Source organism: Chelon labrosus, assembly GCF_963514085.1.
Source record: "Chelon labrosus genome assembly, chromosome: 3".
Taxonomy (NCBI): domain Eukaryota; kingdom Metazoa; phylum Chordata; class Actinopteri; order Mugiliformes; family Mugilidae; genus Chelon; species Chelon labrosus.
The window spans coordinates 852,791-869,978 of NC_140339.1; the positions used below are offsets into that span (position 1 = coordinate 852,791).

Consider the following 17,188-nt stretch of genomic DNA (forward strand, 5'->3'; position numbering starts at 1 on the left):
TTGTTGTGAAGGGAAGCAGCTAGCTCCGTTAGCTCCGTTAGCGCTGTTAGCTCGGTGTGTGTTTGTAGTTTAGTTCAGTGAGTTCTTGCAGTGGTTCCATCATGGCGTACCAGCTCTACAGAAATACCACCCTGGGGAACAGCCTCCAGGAGAGTCTGGACGAGCTCATACAGGTGACCGCACACCTAGCCTGGATTAGCTTGTTGCTAACGGCACCAGCTTCGGCCATTGACGCGGACTAGCTCCGGTTAGCTTTCAGCAGGCTAACGTTAGCTTGTTAGCTGTGATTCATTCCAGGCTGAATTAAAGTTAAAGGTGTTAAAATGCTGCAGATATTAACAGGTGTAGTTGATTAACAGGTTAATTTAAAGCGCTGGTGAAGAGCGGGAAGAAGAAGTGAGATGAAAGTTAAACTGAGGAGTCAGTCTGTAAAGTTTCTGTCGTCTTTATTCAAACAGAAAAACAGAAAGAAATGAACAAAATCAGTTTCAGCTTAGCAGCACTGTCAGACAAAACATTTAATAAGTAATAAAGAGTTAACTGGCACATTAACAGGCTGGCATTAATAATTATTATTATTATTATTATTAATGAAGTTATGAAGGAGAAAGACCTGAGGTCCAGTTAAATGAAACAACATCATAAAAATATATTTAACAAAAACATGAGAATAATAATCAAGAGTCAAGTTAGGATAAAACAAGAGTAGAGTTTCAGTAGATTCATGTATAAATCTGAGTTTAATTATCAGCTGTGTCTTGTAGAGCTTCATCAAACTGTTCTTCTTTTATTTATTATTAATCCATCGACGTAAATGAATCATTTAACCAGTAAACACTAAACTAGTGAACTCTGAGACATCTGGTTCCAGTGACTTGTTGTTGTGCTCAGACTCAGCAGATCACTCCTCAGCTCGCCCTCCAGGTCCTCCTCCAGTTTGATAAAGCCATCAACACGGCGCTCGCCAACCGGGTCCGCAACAGGGTCAACTTCAGGGTGAGTGCTGCAGCGTTCCCTCCGCCCCGGGCCGGCCGGCTGGCAGCAGGTTGTCCCGTCATGTCTCCATCATGTCTCCATCATGTCTCCATCATGTCTCCATCATGTCTCCGTCATGTCTCCGTCATGTCTCAGCCATGTCTCAGCCATGTCTCCGTCATGTCTCAGCCATGTCTCAGCCGTGTCTCCGTCCACAGGGCTCTCTGAACACCTACCGCTTCTGTGACAACGTGTGGACGTTCGTCCTGAACGACGTGGAGTTCAGAGAGGTCACCGACCTCGTCAAGGTCGACAAGGTGAAGATCGTGGCCTGCGACGGGAAGAGCGAGTCGACCCAGAACAAAACCGACAAATGATAGGTACGCCACCCTCCCCGTGATCCATGCTGGTCCTGGAGCTGCAGCAGGACGCGTCCCGGGTTGAGTTTATTCAGTGATGGAGGTGACGTGTTGACGGAGGCTGACAGAGCTCAAGAAAACACAAAACACAGAGTGAAGGTTCAGACGTCACGTCAACATCTGATCACGTCTGATCAGCTTTAATCAAGGTTAAATCAGCAGCGCCATCATGTGGTCAGTAGAATATTGTACCAGCTGCTGTCTCTAATGGATCTCTACCTACCGTTAAAGGACAAGCTGAGACAAAGACGTCTGGACTGGTTGTGTCTCTAAAAGACATTTGACGTTTTCTCACCTTGTGTTTCCTGGTGTTGTCGTGCGTTGAGTTCTCTCAGCTTCTGTAGATTTCATATAAACATGTGATATGAATCCAACATGTCCTCAGACCTCACCTGTACAGGTACACACCCTTCACACTCATGTTTACATCTCTGTGAGGACGTCCCACAGATATAATTCATTCTCTAACCGTGACCCTAAAACCAGTACATGCACTGAGCAGATGATATGTTAGCTTCTTTTAGCTTCAACATGCTAACGTTAGTGACTGAGCTAACAATGCTAACGTTACCCTGACTCGTCCAGTTATTTAATGCTGTCCTTCCTCTTCCTCTTCTTCTTCTTCAGACTCGGGGCTCCAGCGCCGCAGAGTGACCACCGACTCAGACGGACCTGGACTGTACATATAATTTATTACAGACAGTCACCAGTGTGTGTGTGTGTGTGTGTGTGTGTGTGTGTGTGTGTGTGTGTGTGTGTGTGTGTGTGTGTGTGAGAGAGAGAGAATGTGTGTGTGTTTGTGTTTGCCAGCAGCATTTATTTTTTTTTGGTTTGTTTTTTATCGACCAGTTTGCAGGAAGTTTGTGTTCAGTTTGTTGTCGTTACCAAGCTGATGATCTTTAATAAAAACTTTATTTAAAACACACGGAGGCTCCGTTCTGTCTGGAGGATTCATTTCATCAATAACAAACTCATCTCAACGTGTTTAGAGTCTGAAACGTTTCTGACCTGTGATTCTGTAAAAACACGCAGCCCTGAGAATAAAATAAAAATACACGTTTATAAAAAAATATCTCGTAAAAGTTGCTGATCAACACGAGTCATCAGGTCTGTTCAGACTGTTTGGTTTTATTTCAATATATTTCTATAGTTTGTATCAGCTTTATTTTTTCTTACTATATCATTTTGAATTGAAGCTTTATTTAAATTATTTATTTGGCTTTTTGAAGATTGTCAAGTTTAAAAATGTCTTTTTGTAATTAACATTTCCCACTGTTACTATTTTATATATTATTTAATGTTTAGTTTTTAATATAACTACTGAACTCTAATCCTGTCACCAGTGAGTCGAGAGGATTTAATCAAACACAACGAATCGTTTCTTTCTGCTTTAATAAAAACATCAGGTACAAAAAAGATTCATAGAAATGAAACAGTTTCCTGTTTTTCTCTTAAACATGAGGAGACGGAAGAAAATACAACGTAAACATGATCAGTACTGCATCAGAAACTCGCATATCATTAGCTAGCTAGCTATATGAGCTATGACCAAGCTAGCTATACATTAGCTCTTACCTAGCTAGCATAGCCACTTTTAACATCACTGATGGAGACAGAGTTTAAATTCGTGGCTGACATTTGATATGTTTGAAGATTCCTCTTTAGCAAAAAGCTAAAAATAACAAACATGCTGGTGCTTGCTAAAAGATAGCTAACATTAGCTGGTAGCTATGGTGCTAAGATGAGCCATAGCTAACATTAGCTGGTAGCTATGGTGCTAAGATGAGCCATAGTGAACTGTAATCTTTTGAGCTAGCTAAAGGCACTTTGTTAGCATTCAATGACTTCAGCTGACCTTTATGTAATTCATCCACCATTTTAGCTGTCTGCTAACAGATAGCTAACATTAGCTGGTAGCTATAGTGCTAAGGTAATCCTTAGTGAACTGTAATTGATTTAGCTAGCTACAGGCACTTTGTTGGTTCTAATTCATTTCTCATTGTAGCTGACTATTTAAACCTTTTAATCATTCATCAGCTGATTACAACGTCTCCCGTCTGGTTTTACGACGATAAGCTTTTAGCTTCATTGTGTTTTCATCCCTGGACGTTGGTTCAGTCTGAACTCGGCTCGTTTGATTGTAAATCAGTTAATAATGGAAATGTTTACATACTTAGAACATTTGGAGCACCAAGAAAAAAAAAACCAGCAGATAAAAAGTGAAAGTAACTGTCGGTCAAAGTCAGAAATATTTTACAAAAATAAAACGATTAGATCTCAAAGGTTTTGGCTTTTGCTTCAAAGAAATGATACAGGAATAATTCTTGATTTTTTCCTGTTTCTGGATGTTATACTGACGTTTTAAACGTAGTGATACTGATTCTCTGCAGGACTGTTCCTAATAAACTGACAGCTGAGCACCTCAACGTGGTGTTTTTTTTAAATTTCCTGATCAGTCGACGCTCAGCGACCCAGAGAGTCGTTGGACGTGAACGCTGCTTCATAGCTGCCAAATCTGTTCAGACAACATGGAAAGAATAAAAACTCCTTCCAGATTTAAGGAGGTATGAACCCGTCCAGCAGGGGGCGCTCAGTCCAGGAAGCGCTGGCAGGCTTTCTTCCAGCGGCAGGCGGTGCACCACTGGTCTCTGTGCTCGATGCCGTAAACCTTACGACACTTCTTGGCTTCGCCCCGAATCCTCCTGATGGACAAAGAAACAGACGTCACGAGCTGCTGGGCCCCGGGAGGCCCCCCCACCCCAGACACTGCTGGGCCCCTGGAGGCCCCGCCCCCCCAGACCCTGCTGGCCCAGGGGCCCTGGAGCCCCCCCTCCCCCCCCCCCCAGACCCTGCTGGCCCAGGAACCCCCCCCCCAGAGTGATTCATGTAACAGACAGAAGCACCGACCTGCAGGGGGCGCTCTGATGCTGCAGCCACTGTTCACCGACGCTCACTGAACGCACCCTGAAGGACAGAGTCTGAGGAAGAAGAGGAGAAACAAACTGAAGATGTGAAATAAATAAAAAAAATAATAAATATATTAAAAATATAATACTCAAATTTTACTTGAGAGAGTATCGAGTGAAATAAATGTAAAGCATTTATTTATAATATTTATTGAGTCTGACCAATCAAAACGCTCCTCTGCAGTCCTGATGCAGGATTTAAGTTTTTATTCTAGTTTCAGTCTGTTGGTTTTATAATTTATTCTTTTTATTTATTGGTTTTAGTGAAGAGCTGCTGTGTTTGTGCAGTGGATCCTGGTTATTATTTGTGGACGGTGTGACGTCTCTTCCTCGTTCATCCTGCAGGAGGCAGCTTTGCTCTGAGGACAACATGTGGAGGGACTGACTGAACTGAAACTATGAAGGAGGAGCGTTTGATTCTTCACCTCCTCCAGCCTGAAACCAGTTCCAGCAGGTTTCTGTGGACGGAGTCAGACCGAGAGAAAACAACTGAGCTGAGTTCAGCTGTTTCTTCTTTTAATCGACACAAACTCAACCAGTCAACAGCTGGATGTCACCCAGACCTGAGTCTCTGTGAAGAAAATAATTAAAACGCTGCAAAACTCAAAACTAGAGACTGAAAAACTCCAGAACATGCTCTAAATGTAGCAGAGGAAACACAGGTTTAAATGCTTTAAAAAGATAAAAGAGTTTTACTGGATGAAATAAATGAATCAGTAGATCCTAAAAACCTGCCAAATGTTTAATTTAAGTTTTATTTAAAAAAACAGTAATAACATTATTTATCAGATGATTTTAGTTTTTTTAAAATAACTTTATTTACAAAGATTCCAGAGAATCTGTTTAAAACCTATAAACATGAAGATTTACCTGTCTGTGGCAGGTGGTGGGCGGGGCCGTCCAACGACAAGAGGGCGTGGCCAGAGCTGCTGCTGACACCACATGGCTTGGAGGCGGAGCCTAAAAAGAAAACACATTAAATATTTATTACTTTTATTTGTATTATCATATCCATCAGTTTATTTTATGATTATAAACTAATAACAAAAGTGAATTCATTTGAAGGAGTGAAGATAAAAGACACAAAACAGCTGTTTACATTTAATATAAACTTAAATCATGTAAACATTAATCATATAAATGTCTGGAAAAGATGAAAAATCAACATCCTACAATAAGATCTTTAACATCGTTGGCAGAAACAAAATAAATGTTAATCAGGAACAGAATATAAAACTAATCAACAGAATGTTATATGGAATTACAGCCGTTAAGCCCCGCCCTACCTGGTACGAGTGCTCTGATTGGACCTGCCAGAAGCTGCCTGAGGAGGAGGGGGCGGAGCGACTCAGAGCGCCACAGGTTGGAGATGGGGGAGATGGAGGGGAGGGAGGAGGAGGAGGAGGGCTGGGCGATGAAGAGGGGGAGGCAGGGGCGGGGCCACACTGGAGAGGAGGGGGCGGAGACTGCTGCTGCTGCTGAGGATGAGGATGATCCCATTGGTTGATCTCAGTGTAGTAAAAATCCTCCTCACTGCGGGAACACCGCTCATGTTCTCCACCACGGCTGCTGGAGGTCAAAGGTCAGAGGTCAGAGGTCAAAGGTCAGAGGTCAGGAAGGAAAGACGTCGTTTAATAAACGCCGTAAAACGATGACGTCTGACACCCTGATAGCAATGACATCATTCTGAACTAGAACTGGACCAAGAGTTTAGAGAAATACCACAAAGGTTCTGGTAACAATAGAACCAGGCCCACTCTCCATCTGGACATGTGGAGAACCAAAGAACCCAAAGTGTTCCACGTTGGGTTTTTACCTCTTGAAAGTGAATCTGGCTACAAAATCCTCCTGATTCCACTACAGGAGGCAACGTACAGTATCAACATGTTGACGGTGGACGGGTCTTACCACAGGTGTGTCGTCCTGATGTGACGTTTAATTCCCACAACTGACGTCAGCACCTTCCCACAGCTCGGCCACAGACACCTGAACGCCACCTTCACTGAGTTCTGCGGGAGGAAGCGCAGCGTCAGCGCCGGCAGTGCGACCACAGGAACATAAATGATAAACGCCGCTCACCCTGCGTTTCCGCGGCGCCGGCTCGTCAAACAGAACCTGCTCCAGCTCCATGTCCAGGCCCTCGTCGGGGGGCGTGACTGGGCCGGCATCGGGATCTGTGATGGGCGGAGAGGGGGCGGGGCTTCCATGGGCGTGGCCGACGCTCCAGTAGCCGCTGCTGCCGCTGTCGGAGAACTCGCTGCCGCCACAGTCCATGAGAGGAGCTGGAACACGGAAGAGGTCAGTGTTTGTTTGTTTGATCAGCTGTTTGTTGTTGTTGTTTGTTGTTGTTTGTTGTTGTCTGTACCTGCTGTCTCCTGGTGGGCGGGGCCATGCAGCAGTGGGCTGCAGGACAGGCTGCTGAGGACCATGGCCGCCATGAGTTCGTTCATGTCCACCTCCTGAGGACTCCTCTGACTGGAGGACACAGAGACACAGTAAACACGTGTTTACTGGTAAACATGGACATCAACAGTAAAGAGAGACGGGACGTGTCCAACCTTACGGGGACGTCGATGGAGGCGGAGACAGATCTGGACGAGGAGGAGGAAGAGGAGACGTTGCTCTGGTCTGTCGGCTCCACCGCACCTGAAGATTCACCTGCTCCTCCACACGGGAAATACACCTGAGAGAGGAAGCAGCCACGTGATTGGCTGAGGCAGCTGTCAATCAATAAGCAGACAGAAAACAGACGTCGTCTAGACGCTGCGCTAAGAATTCACAGAAGGAAGGAATGAAAGCTGTCAGCTAATGAGGTTATGGTTTAGTAGAGTCTCTCTGTTGGGATCTGCTCCAGCAAAGACCTGCTGGACCAATCAGATCGTGTGGGGGCGGGGCTTAATGTGGCGATGGAGAGGAGAGTAACCGAGGCTCTGATTGGCTGGAGGTATTTGTTCCTCTCACCTTCAGTCCAGGATGACCTTTGACCCTGGCGACGGCTTGTTGTCCGGCTGCTGTTGCCGTGGCGATGCTGCTCTCCCCGACCAGCGCTCCGAGAGGAGAACGTTTCCCCAGACGGGTCTTTGGTAGCATGTCTGAAAGAAACAAGGGAGAAAGAACCTTAATCCACCGGGACCGGTACCGAGCGTTACCGTGGATACGGACGGTGTCACTGATCACGGCTGGTTCTATGGTTCTATGGTTCTATGGTGGAGCTTCATGTCTGAGGATGTTCTCAGTCGTTCATCCTCCACGTCTCTAAACGACTGGTGGAGGACACGATCAGCTGAGACTGAAGAGAAGGAGACGGACCACATGTTTGACCAGGACAGAAAGACTACACGTAAAAAATCACTTCTTCTTCTTCTTCTTCTTCTTCTTCTTCTTCTATCCGTGACCTCTGTGTTGACCTGCACCGTCCATCTGCACGTAGAGTCTGTGAACATGAGTCAGAAACATCCACAGCTGTGGATTCAGCCTGAGAGGAATCACACTGAGTCATTTACAGTCAGGAGAGTGTGTGTGTGTGTGTGTGTGTGTGTGTGTGTGTGTGTGTGTGTGTGTGCGTGCTAATCAAAGTGTCTTGATCACATTACCGTTACCGTGACGATGCCATGAAACACGATGAAACCAGTTTTTGCAGAATCACGTACATGAGCAAAAGTATGTGGACACGTCCTCAGCTCACTGTGTGTCCCAGTGTGTCGTGGAGGAATACTAATGTTGTGGGGACTTCTTCACCCTGTTTGAGAGTTAAAGCCCCTTCTGCCTTGGTCTTTGGGGTAATTAGGTTACGGTTAGCGTTAGCGTAAGAAGCTAAAGGCAGAAAGATGAGTTTGTGTTGTCTAAAATATCACATGGTAAGAGTTAAGAGTTTCCCTTCATTCAAACGGGGTGACGCCCACAAACTTTAAAACTTTTAGCCTCAACGAAGACGTAAACAGACTAAAGTTACTGATGTAACGCTGAGTTCACCACGATGAACTCTTTATTTTAGAGCTGCTGCAAAGTTTTACTGTAAAAACAATGAAATTTCACATTAAGTTTGTCTGTACTCAGCACTGGTACTGTACACACACACACACACACAGCTCTGAACCAATCAGATTCCTTCACACCTTTCACAATAAGAGTCCCAAATGAGCAGAAACAACACACCAGCTGATGAATAGCTTTAAAATGTCACAACAAACCAAAACACGACATTTTAATCTCACAGGAAAACTCTGAAAGATGAAACATGCAGACAGAAGAGCTGTGACCGACCTGGAGGTCCTCCGAGAAGAATGAGCAGAAGAAGACGAAGGAGGAGAAGAAGAAGAGGAGGCTGTTGCTCTGTTGCTGCTGCTGTTGCTGTTGCTGCTGTTGACTGTGAGCTGAGTCTCTGAGTTGCTTCAGTCCAACAGTCCAACACCATCAGGACAGACGGCAGGAAGACGTGGACCGGATCTGGAGAGAACTGGACTCAGTCTCAGAGCAACAAGCCGAGGTTTGGGTTCCTCTCCAGGTGTCAGTGTGAGCTTCTAATGTTTTCATTTTGATGTTGTTTTCGTTTTGTTTATACTTCTGCAACTTTTCTTAAATGTCTGGATGTTGGTTTTTGTCGTCATGCTCAGTCTGGATTCACTGGTTCAGCTCGGCGGCCATCTTGGTCCCACACAGGAAGTCACTTCTTTTCTTTCTCTCTCATCCTCTATTCTTCTCCTTCCTTCCTCCATCTTTCTTTCTTTCTGATTATTGTAGTTGTCGTTGATTATTTATTTATGACTTATTATTTTTATCATTAAATCAACAAATGTTGAATTATTAATTCCCTAATTATAATTATTCAATAAAGCACTTTAATAATAAATTATTCCGTTATTAATTTAGTGATTAAATGTTTATTAGTAATTTAAATATTTATCATTTAATTTCTATTTTCTATCAGGATCATTTAATGTTTATCGTCACATCATTCATTCATTCATTCAAACTCTCCTGATCCGCTCCAGGTTTTCCCATCAGCCCCCGCGGCGGCGCTTCAGCTCCGTAGTAAACAAGCGAGCCACGTGGGGAGGAGCTGGCCGCTGATTGGCGGAGCTCGGCCGCGGAGGAACACACCCCTCTGAGGTCTGTTGTTTACTGAGAGTCACCGGAGAGTGTTGGTGTTCACGGCATCCCATAATAAGCCCACAGACACCACCACCGCCACCACACTGTAGTAGTCCACTGGTCTACTGCGGCTGCGCAGTCCGTCCTGAACTTTAACGCACACAGACAAACGGAACAGCTGCAGGTTGGACACAGTAATACTGCAGCAGTACGACAGTAGGTACTACTTTACTGCAGTAAAACTACATGTATGTAGTACAGGTAGTACCAGAGCTCTGGTAGTACTGTCAGACCGTTACTTATTACGTAATAGGAGCGTACGTGTGAGTGTGAGTGTGAGCGCGCGCGTGTGTGTGTGTGGCAGCACGTCGGCTTCCTCTTCTCTCGTGCGCTACGTGCTGTCAGCTCTTAAAGGGACAGGCACTTAGAACTGATCACAACAACAAACACCCCGATAGGCAACACATCCTTCATCCTCCTCCTCCTCCTCCTCTTATTCCTCCACTTATTCCTCTTTCTCCTCTTCCTCCTCTTCCTCATCCTCCTCCTCTACTTTCTCTTTTTCCTCCTCCTCTTCTTCATTTTTCTTCTCCTCCTCCCCTTCCTCCTCCTCCTCTTCCTCCTCCTCTTATTCCTCCTCCTCCTCTTCTTTCTCTTTGTCCTCCTCCTCCTCCTCCTCCCCTTCTTCCTCTTCCTCCTCCTCCTCCTCCTCCTCCTCCTCCTGCTCTTCCTCCTCCTCCTCCAACATCTTTCAAACAAGTATGAAGACAATAAAAAGACTCAGAGCGGGAACTTAATCTCTGATCAATGACTGTGATCAGAGATTAACCGTTACCATGGAGACCAGATCAAACGATGTGATCAGGAGCATCACATCTACAGTAAATAGAACAGAAGAAGAAGAAGTAGGAAGAGGAGGAAAAAGAGGAGGAGATGAAGATGAAGAAAAAGAAGGGGGTGAAAAGAAGAAGAAATATGAGGAGCAGGGGAGGAAGAGGAGAAGAAGAAGATGGAGGGAAAGGAGGGAAAGGAGGAGGAGAAGGAGGAGGAGAAGGAGGGAAAGGAGAAGTGCAGCTTATTTCCAGTTTCCAGTCGTCCTGTTTCTTCTTCTTTGTCGTTGCTGCCACCTTCTGTTCAGTCAGAGCAACAACAGCCTGAGACTCAGAGACATCAGAGACATTAGAGACATAGACGTTCACTATATCACCAGAAGTATTGTCTCATCTGTCTTTACTCTCATATGAACTTAAGTGATGTCCCATTCTTAATCCAGAGGGTTTAATATGACGTGGGCCCACCCTTTACAGCTAGAACAGCTTCAACTCTTCTAGAAAGTCTTTCCACAAGGTTTAGGAGTGTCTTTATATTTCTGACCATTCTTCTAGAAGCTCATTAGTGAGGTCAGACTCTGATGTTGGACTAGAAGGCCTGGCTCTCAGTCTTCACTCTAATTCATCCCAAAGGTTGTTCTATCAGGTTGAGGTCAGGACTCTGTGCAGGCCAGTCAAGTTCTTCCTCACCAAACTCTCTCATCCATGTCTTCATGGACCTTGCTTTGTGCTCTGGTGCTCAGTCATGTTGGAACAGGACGGGTCCATCCCCAAACTGTTCCCACAAAGTTGGGAGCATGGAAGTGTCCAGAATCTCTTGGTCTGCTGAAGCATTCAGAGTTCCTTTAACTGGAACTAAGGGGCCAAGCCCAGCTCCTGAAGAACCCCCCCACACCATAACCCCCCCTCCACCAAACTTCACACTTGGCTCAATGCAGTCAGACAAGTACCGTTGTCCTGGCAACCACCAAACCCAGATTCATCCATCAGATTACCAGATGGAGAAGTGTGATTCATCCCTCCAGAGTCTCCAGTGCTCTAGAGTCTCCAGTGGCGGCTGCTTTACACCACTGCATCCAACGCTTTGCATTGTACTTGGTGATGTATGGCTTGGATGCAGCTGCTCGGCCATGGAAACCCATTCCATGAAGCTCTCTACTGTTCTGGAGCTGATCTGAAGGAAACATGAAGCTTGGAGGTCTGTAGAGATCGACTCTGCAGAACGTTGGTGACCTCTGACCTCTGCTCACTATGAACCTCAGCATCCTCTGACCCTGCTCTGTCATTTTACGTGTCCTGACACTTTGTGGCTGAGTTGCTGTCGTTCCCAATCTCTTCCACTTTGTTGTAATCCCACTGACAGTTGACTGTGGAATATTAAGTAGTGAGGTAATTTCATGACTGGACTTGTTGCTTAGGTGTCATCCTATCACAGAACCACACTGGAAGTCACTGAGCTCCTGAGAGCGACTCATTCTTTAAGAAATGTTTGTAGAAGCAGTCTGAATAACTAGGTGATTGATTTATACACCTACTAATGGTACTTCTACAAAGTACTATTAGTTAATGTCTCTCGTGTCTGTAACATTCTGAGTAGTTAATGTTAAATTAATGTTTCTGGTTCCTATCGGTTTCCTGAATATATACGTTCGTGTGTGAATGTGTAAATGAGAGGCATTAACTTAGAAGACGCTTAATAAAGTTCACTCCATTGACTCGTATTAGTTCGTGGGACAGAGCTGCCTCCTCCAATATGGCGGCGACGTTGACGTATCGCAACAACGGGCCAACCCGCTCAATGAGGCGTCTATGTTTTTATGTCTATGATCAGAGCCTCTAGTTTACAGAGACAAAGAGACGAAGAGACAAAGAGACGAGTCGTCCAGTTTAAACTCATAGTCCTTCAGCAGGAAGACAGATCTGGACAGAAGTTCAGAGACGTGTCTGAAGACTAATCAGAGACGACACTAACATCCCAGAATGCAATGCTCTCTGATCAACAGAGAGGATGAGCTGTTACCATGGAGACCAAATCAATAGATGAGTTTACATCAGAACATCAATCAATCAATCACTGTAGAACTTTATTGATGAAGAGCATCACATCTACTAGAAACAGAAGAAGAGGAGAAGAAGAAGTATAGTGTGTCCTCCTCCATGTCCTCCTCCTCCATGTCCTCCTCCTCCATGTCCTCCTCCATGTCCTCCTCCTCCATGTCCTCCTCCTCCAGTCCTAAATGTCTAGAGTCTTAGAAGACGACCAAGGTGTCTCCACGTCTCCATCGTCTCTGTCCACATTGATTCCATCTTGGTTCATCTAGTTTTTCTACCTCCATGTTTCTGTCTCTCCTCCTCCTCCTCCTCACCTGATTCTGATTAGTAAAGGTTACCATGGTTACCACCACCTCCACCCCCACCTCTACTCCTAGAGTCCACCAGTCTGAGAGTTTATTGATAAAACATGAGTCAATGGTTCAGTTAAAACCTCAGCATGTATTCACTGGTGTACCTAATGAAGTGTCCTCTGTCCTGAACATCTGGCTTTTGTTCTTTCTTTACTTCTGGTTTGTTAATATCTATCTATCTATCTATCTATCTATCTATCTATCTATCTATCTATCTATCTATCTAGCTATCTATCTATCTGTCTATCTAGCTATCTAGCTATCTATCTATCCATCTATCTATCTATCTTTGGTTTCTCATCCATCGTTTGTCATTTATCACTCTTCTTCCATCTCTGTGCTCCTGTCAGGTAGAGGAGGTGAAGCTTCCTCCTCCTCTTCCTCCTCCTCCTCCTCCTCCTCCTCAGGCGTGTAAACAGGTGTCATATTTACTTTCTTGCTGATTCGAGCATAAACTGAATTCCTGTCGTTCAGCTCCACTTCAGACCGACGCTGCTGCTGTTCTGGCTCCTGATTGGCTGCTGGGGATGTCGCGTCACTTCCTCCTCTGATGGCGTGGTAGATGTGGTCGAGGTCGGAGTCTGGAGGTGAGGAGGCGTTCAGATCTGTGAACAGAGAGATGTTGGTTGAAGGTCTTCCTCCTCTCCATCACTTCTTTACCATAAAGCCTTTAAATACCAGACCTGAGCTCAGTGCTGCCCCCAGGTGGCTCCTCCAGGGAGTGATCGGAGCTGAGGCTTCATCATCTGAAAGAAACCCAAAGATCATCATCTGACCTCAGCCTGAGACACAGATGCATGGTGGGAAATGTAGTAACACCTTCCTTATTTTCTTCCATACGTCCTTCCATCCCACTTTCATTTGTTCCTTCCTTCATCCGTTCTTTCTTTCAACCTTCCTTCCCTTCATTTCTTTCCATAACATTTGTAAACGTTTAGAGACTAAGAGTTTTATCATGACATCCCTGTATCCATGGCAACGACTACACCTCCTCAATCTAAAGTCATATCATCAAATACTAAAACAAAACAATAAGAAATAAGTTTAGTTCTTGATTCTCGTCTCTCTCTTTCAATAATAATTTTTTAAAATTTGTAATCTAAGATGATCCAGATGTATTATTATTACATGAACCCTGAAAGAGTTTTAATTTGAAAACCCAGCCTCAGTAACATTTATTATCATGTCATCTCCTGTGAATGTCTGATGTAAACCATGTATATTTGTTTATTATTAAATCTTGTAGAGCAGCACTAACACTGACCGTGGTTGGTGTGTGGCGCCCCCAGGTGGCTCCTCCAGGGGGTGAAGGTGGCGGGGTTTTCCTCATCGCGACCAAACTCTGAAGACAAACAGGACGGATCAGTCAGAGCATGGTAACCTCTCATCTCTACATTAAGTTCACTGACGTCTGTGAAGCTGGCTCCCATTCAGAAGTCCACTCACGTTTCTCGTCGTTCTGGATCTGACTGATCATCGGATTCTCTCTGGTTTCCTCCAGCTTCACCTGTCAATCAACAGCACAGACGAGGTCACAAACAGGAAGTAGTCAGAGCTCTGACTCGTTCAGATGTCACTGAAACGTTTGTCTTTTACCACTTTGATGAGAGCTGGAGGGTTTTTATCCACGCCTGAATGCTGCAGCTCAAATGAACGTCTGCAAAACAAAGACAAGAGATATATGAGCCAATGCTCTAACTGGCCACTTCATTAGGTACACAAGTGAATACATGATGTTGAGTTGATGTAGAGTGGGGATTCACCTGATGATCATAGTGGAGGATGAAGTGTTTCTGTTATTTAGCCTAACATACTGAGTGTCAAAATATTAGGAACACGTGTCAAGCCAGATGAATCAACATCTATGTCAGTGATTAGAAACTAAAGCTGAACCAGAACCTTCATGGAGACTAGATTTAGAGCAGGACTGGTTTCACTGGTGTACCTAATGAAGTGGCCAGGGTTTGGTTTGTTTCATGTTTAAAGGTGAGTCTGTGTGGCGGCCGGTGGAGGTCGACTCAGATCTGTTTAACTCCTTCATGATCTCTCAGGGAGGTTGTGTTCAGGAACAGCTGACCTGTTGCAGTCGAGGCAGAGCGCCATGATGAAGATGGAGAGGAGGAGGAGGAGGAGGAGGAACCCGACGACTCCTGATGACAGGAACCACCAGCCGGTGACCTCTGCTCCGAGCGCAGCCATGACCCCTGAGAGACGGGAAGGAGGTGACGATTAGAGCTAACAGCTAGCTAACAGCTAGCTAGCACGACAGACAAAAGTAAAGATGGCCGCCTCCTGTCCACCTCTTGAGCTTCAGCTGCCGCCATGTTGTTTTCTGGGTGACAGTAACTAATCATGTCCTCTCTAGCTCCGCCCCCAAATCAAGCTAAGCTAAATACGAGTGCGAGCACCGTGTTTTCTTCCTGTTGTTAAATTCTTTCCTTTGAACCTTTTTATCTGGTTCATGTTACAGAACTCAAACACAAACCTTCTGGAAACCTCAGCACTCAAACAGACTGAATAAATACGTATAAATGAGAGTATTTACTTTACACACCGTGAAATGAAAGATAAGCCTCCAGCTGCGCATTAATAAAAGTCAAACAGTTCAGATATTTACCTCTTTCAGTTTCGGCTCTGTGTTATCATCCTGACCGGCTCCTGTCAGACAAGGCGAAGGGCGTCAGAAACACAGGAGAGACCTGAAGCTGCTTTATATTTATTTAAACTTTTATTTCTAGGCGTCTTATTTAAAGAATTAGTTCAACATCTACACAAACAAGCCTCAAAACAGAAATCAAACAGAAATCCCTCCACTGAGCGTGTTTGTTTGCCCTGCCCACCACCCTCCAGCAGCCAATCATCTGCTTAATAACAGCTGAACCGGGAACCCAGCAGCCAATCAGGCTCATGCACCGACACAGGAGGGTGGGTGAGGCCGAAGCGACCACAGAGAGATGTCAAATGAGATGCAAAACAAGCCTGAAAAGAAGCACAGAACGGCTCTGTGCAGCTCCACGCCATGCAAAACCGTTCTATAAAAAGTACTAGAAAGAGAAATAACACGACACGTTCATCATCAACGGCCCTTCAGTCAGCTTCTATCAGAAAACACCTGCCTGCTTTATGACCCTTTACTGCTGCAGGATTAACTCAGTTCAGGGTTAAAAGGTTTTATTGTTTATTAAATGATTCAGACCAGAGACTGAGCAGCTCGTCTCTGAGTCTGGAACATGTGAAATGAATGTTTAAATCATGTTGAAGGAACATTTTAAATATCTGAACATGTGTTCTAATATACTGGTAATATGAGCGAGTATCTCAGCCACACACACTCTGTATAACATCTAATAACATGTTGAAATAAGTTCCTGTACATGATAACAACGAGTCCAGACCTACTGATGGTTGAAAAGTTACAAACACAGATTTCAAATGTTTTTTTTTTTCCGTTGTGATAAAATAAATCAACCAGTCCTCGTGTGGTTGGATTAATATATTTCTATTTTACCCTCTAACAGGTTTAAAGAGACGTACCTGAGTCAGACAGCTGTGAGCGTTGAGTTGTTTCTGCTGCTCGTTTACTCATTGACTGACTGAACAAACACTCGGCGTCTCTGATGTTTGACCGTCTTAAAGACACATGCACTGGTTGTACACCGAGGAGGCGGGCAGACAAGATGGATGTCAGTCTTAGCTTAGCTTAGCTTAGCTTAGCTTAGCTTAGCACAAAGACTGTAAATTCCAAGCATAATACTAAAACAAGATGTTTATTTCAACATATTTCTGGCAATATTTCTATGATGTCAGACAATTCAAGATGGCTGCCAGCTGTGCTAATTCATATATGCTAATAAAACATCATCATGCTACCTAGCATACAGCTAAAACAATGTTACTCTCGTAGCTACAGGAGACAAATGAGAGACATACGTTAGACGTCCACATATTTACTTTCCTTTAACTCCTGTAGCTGTTTATTAATCTGTTGCTGTTGTCGGTTTATTCATTATTTATTCTAGTGGAGAACTTTGAACTGAATGTATAACTGAGTGTTTATGTGGATTAGCAAGAACTTTATTTGGATTAATTAATGACAGAGTGACATTCCAGCTCTAGCGCCACCATCAGGTTGAGTCATCAGAGTATTTATCTGAGTGTTAGCAGCGCATGGCTTCAGCTGTAACGACTAGCTCAGAGGGAGTGTTGGCGGTTTTTATGGCAGCTGTCAGAGATAAGTTCATCGAAGCTCAGATCAAACTGAACCTGAAACGCTATCAGCAGCTCCACCCGAGCAACAACCGACTCTTAGTGCTTGACTGGTGGAGCGAGGCCGACTGTGACGGACAGATAACAACAACAGGCACTGTGGGGATGAAGGAAGTTCAAAATAAGATCCTTTCTCTCATTGGTCCCTGCAGCGTCGAGTCAGTTTGCTTTGTTTTAAGACGTTTGGATCTGACGTGTTTTAGTCTTTAGATGTTTTCAGTTAGTTTGAGCTGCTT

General features: G+C 44.6%; 3 protein-coding genes across 6 annotated transcripts; 1 reads left to right on the forward strand and 2 right to left on the reverse strand.

Annotated features, from left to right (window-relative positions):
• gtf2a2 (general transcription factor IIA, 2) lies at positions 1–2,324 on the forward strand. The gene is made up of 4 exons (XM_084541120.1): positions 1–173; positions 892–996; positions 1,194–1,355; positions 2,022–2,324. Exons 1-3 carry the CDS (start codon positions 102–104, stop codon positions 1,350–1,352), a joined length of 336 nt encoding a protein of 111 aa, XP_084397246.1. The 5' UTR covers positions 1–101; the 3' UTR covers positions 1,353–1,355; positions 2,022–2,324.
• Positions 2,325–2,769: 445 nt separating this feature from the next.
• LOC311485581 (zinc finger protein 395-like) lies at positions 2,770–8,789 on the reverse strand. Of its 4 annotated transcripts, none has more exons than XM_084541104.1 (10): positions 8,624–8,789; positions 7,322–7,452; positions 6,919–7,043; positions 6,726–6,835; positions 6,440–6,642; positions 6,269–6,369; positions 5,647–5,926; positions 5,231–5,320; positions 4,302–4,372; positions 2,770–4,096 (listed from the first exon to the last, which is right to left on the reverse strand). In XM_084541104.1, the coding sequence occupies exons 1-10, from the start codon at positions 8,772–8,774 to the stop codon at positions 3,985–3,987; spliced, it is 1,374 nt and encodes a 457-aa protein (XP_084397230.1). In that variant the 5' UTR covers positions 8,775–8,789; the 3' UTR covers positions 2,770–3,984. The 4 variants fall into 4 exon arrangements, with proteins under 4 accessions (XP_084397230.1, XP_084397229.1, XP_084397232.1 ...); XM_084541103.1 differs by having other exon boundaries at positions 5,647–5,929; XM_084541106.1 differs by having other exon boundaries at positions 5,647–5,929; positions 7,322–7,793; positions 8,624–8,722.
• A 3,555-nt stretch (positions 8,790–12,344) lies between these two features.
• On the reverse strand, positions 12,345–17,181 carry LOC311485589 (uncharacterized protein). Its single transcript, XM_084541114.1, has 8 exons — positions 16,221–17,181; positions 15,304–15,344; positions 14,764–14,890; positions 14,283–14,343; positions 14,133–14,193; positions 13,951–14,028; positions 13,370–13,432; positions 12,345–13,291 (listed from the first exon to the last, which is right to left on the reverse strand). Exons 3-8 carry the CDS (start codon positions 14,883–14,885, stop codon positions 13,005–13,007), a joined length of 672 nt encoding a protein of 223 aa, XP_084397240.1. The 5' UTR covers positions 14,886–14,890; positions 15,304–15,344; positions 16,221–17,181; the 3' UTR covers positions 12,345–13,004.
• Positions 17,182–17,188: the final 7 nt, after the last annotated feature.

Coding starts and splice junctions, on each gene's coding strand:
- gtf2a2 (XM_084541120.1), top strand. CDS start 102: ATGGCGTACCAGCTCTACAGAAATACCACCCTGGGGAACAGCCTCCAG. Junction 174..891: donor GTCTGGACGAGCTCATACAG/GTGACCGCACAC, acceptor TGTTGTGCTCAG/ACTCAGCAGATCACTCCTCA. Junction 997..1,193: donor GCAACAGGGTCAACTTCAGG/GTGAGTGCTGCA, acceptor CTCCGTCCACAG/GGCTCTCTGAACACCTACCG.
- LOC311485581 (XM_084541103.1), bottom strand. CDS start 8,774: ATGGTGTTGGACTGTTGGACTGAAGCAACTCAGAGACTCAGCTCACAG. Junction 5,930..6,268: donor ATCAGGACGACACACCTGTG/GTAAGACCCGTC, acceptor TTTGACCTCCAG/CAGCCGTGGTGGAGAACATG. Junction 4,097..4,301: donor CATCAGAGCGCCCCCTGCAG/GTCGGTGCTTCT, acceptor TTTGTCCATCAG/GAGGATTCGGGGCGAAGCCA.
- LOC311485589 (XM_084541114.1), bottom strand. CDS start 14,885: ATGGCTGCGCTCGGAGCAGAGGTCACCGGCTGGTGGTTCCTGTCATCA. Junction 14,029..14,132: donor GATCCAGAACGACGAGAAAC/GTGAGTGGACTT, acceptor GTTTGTCTTCAG/AGTTTGGTCGCGATGAGGAA. Junction 13,292..13,369: donor GGGGGCAGCACTGAGCTCAG/GTCTGGTATTTA, acceptor CTCTGTTCACAG/ATCTGAACGCCTCCTCACCT.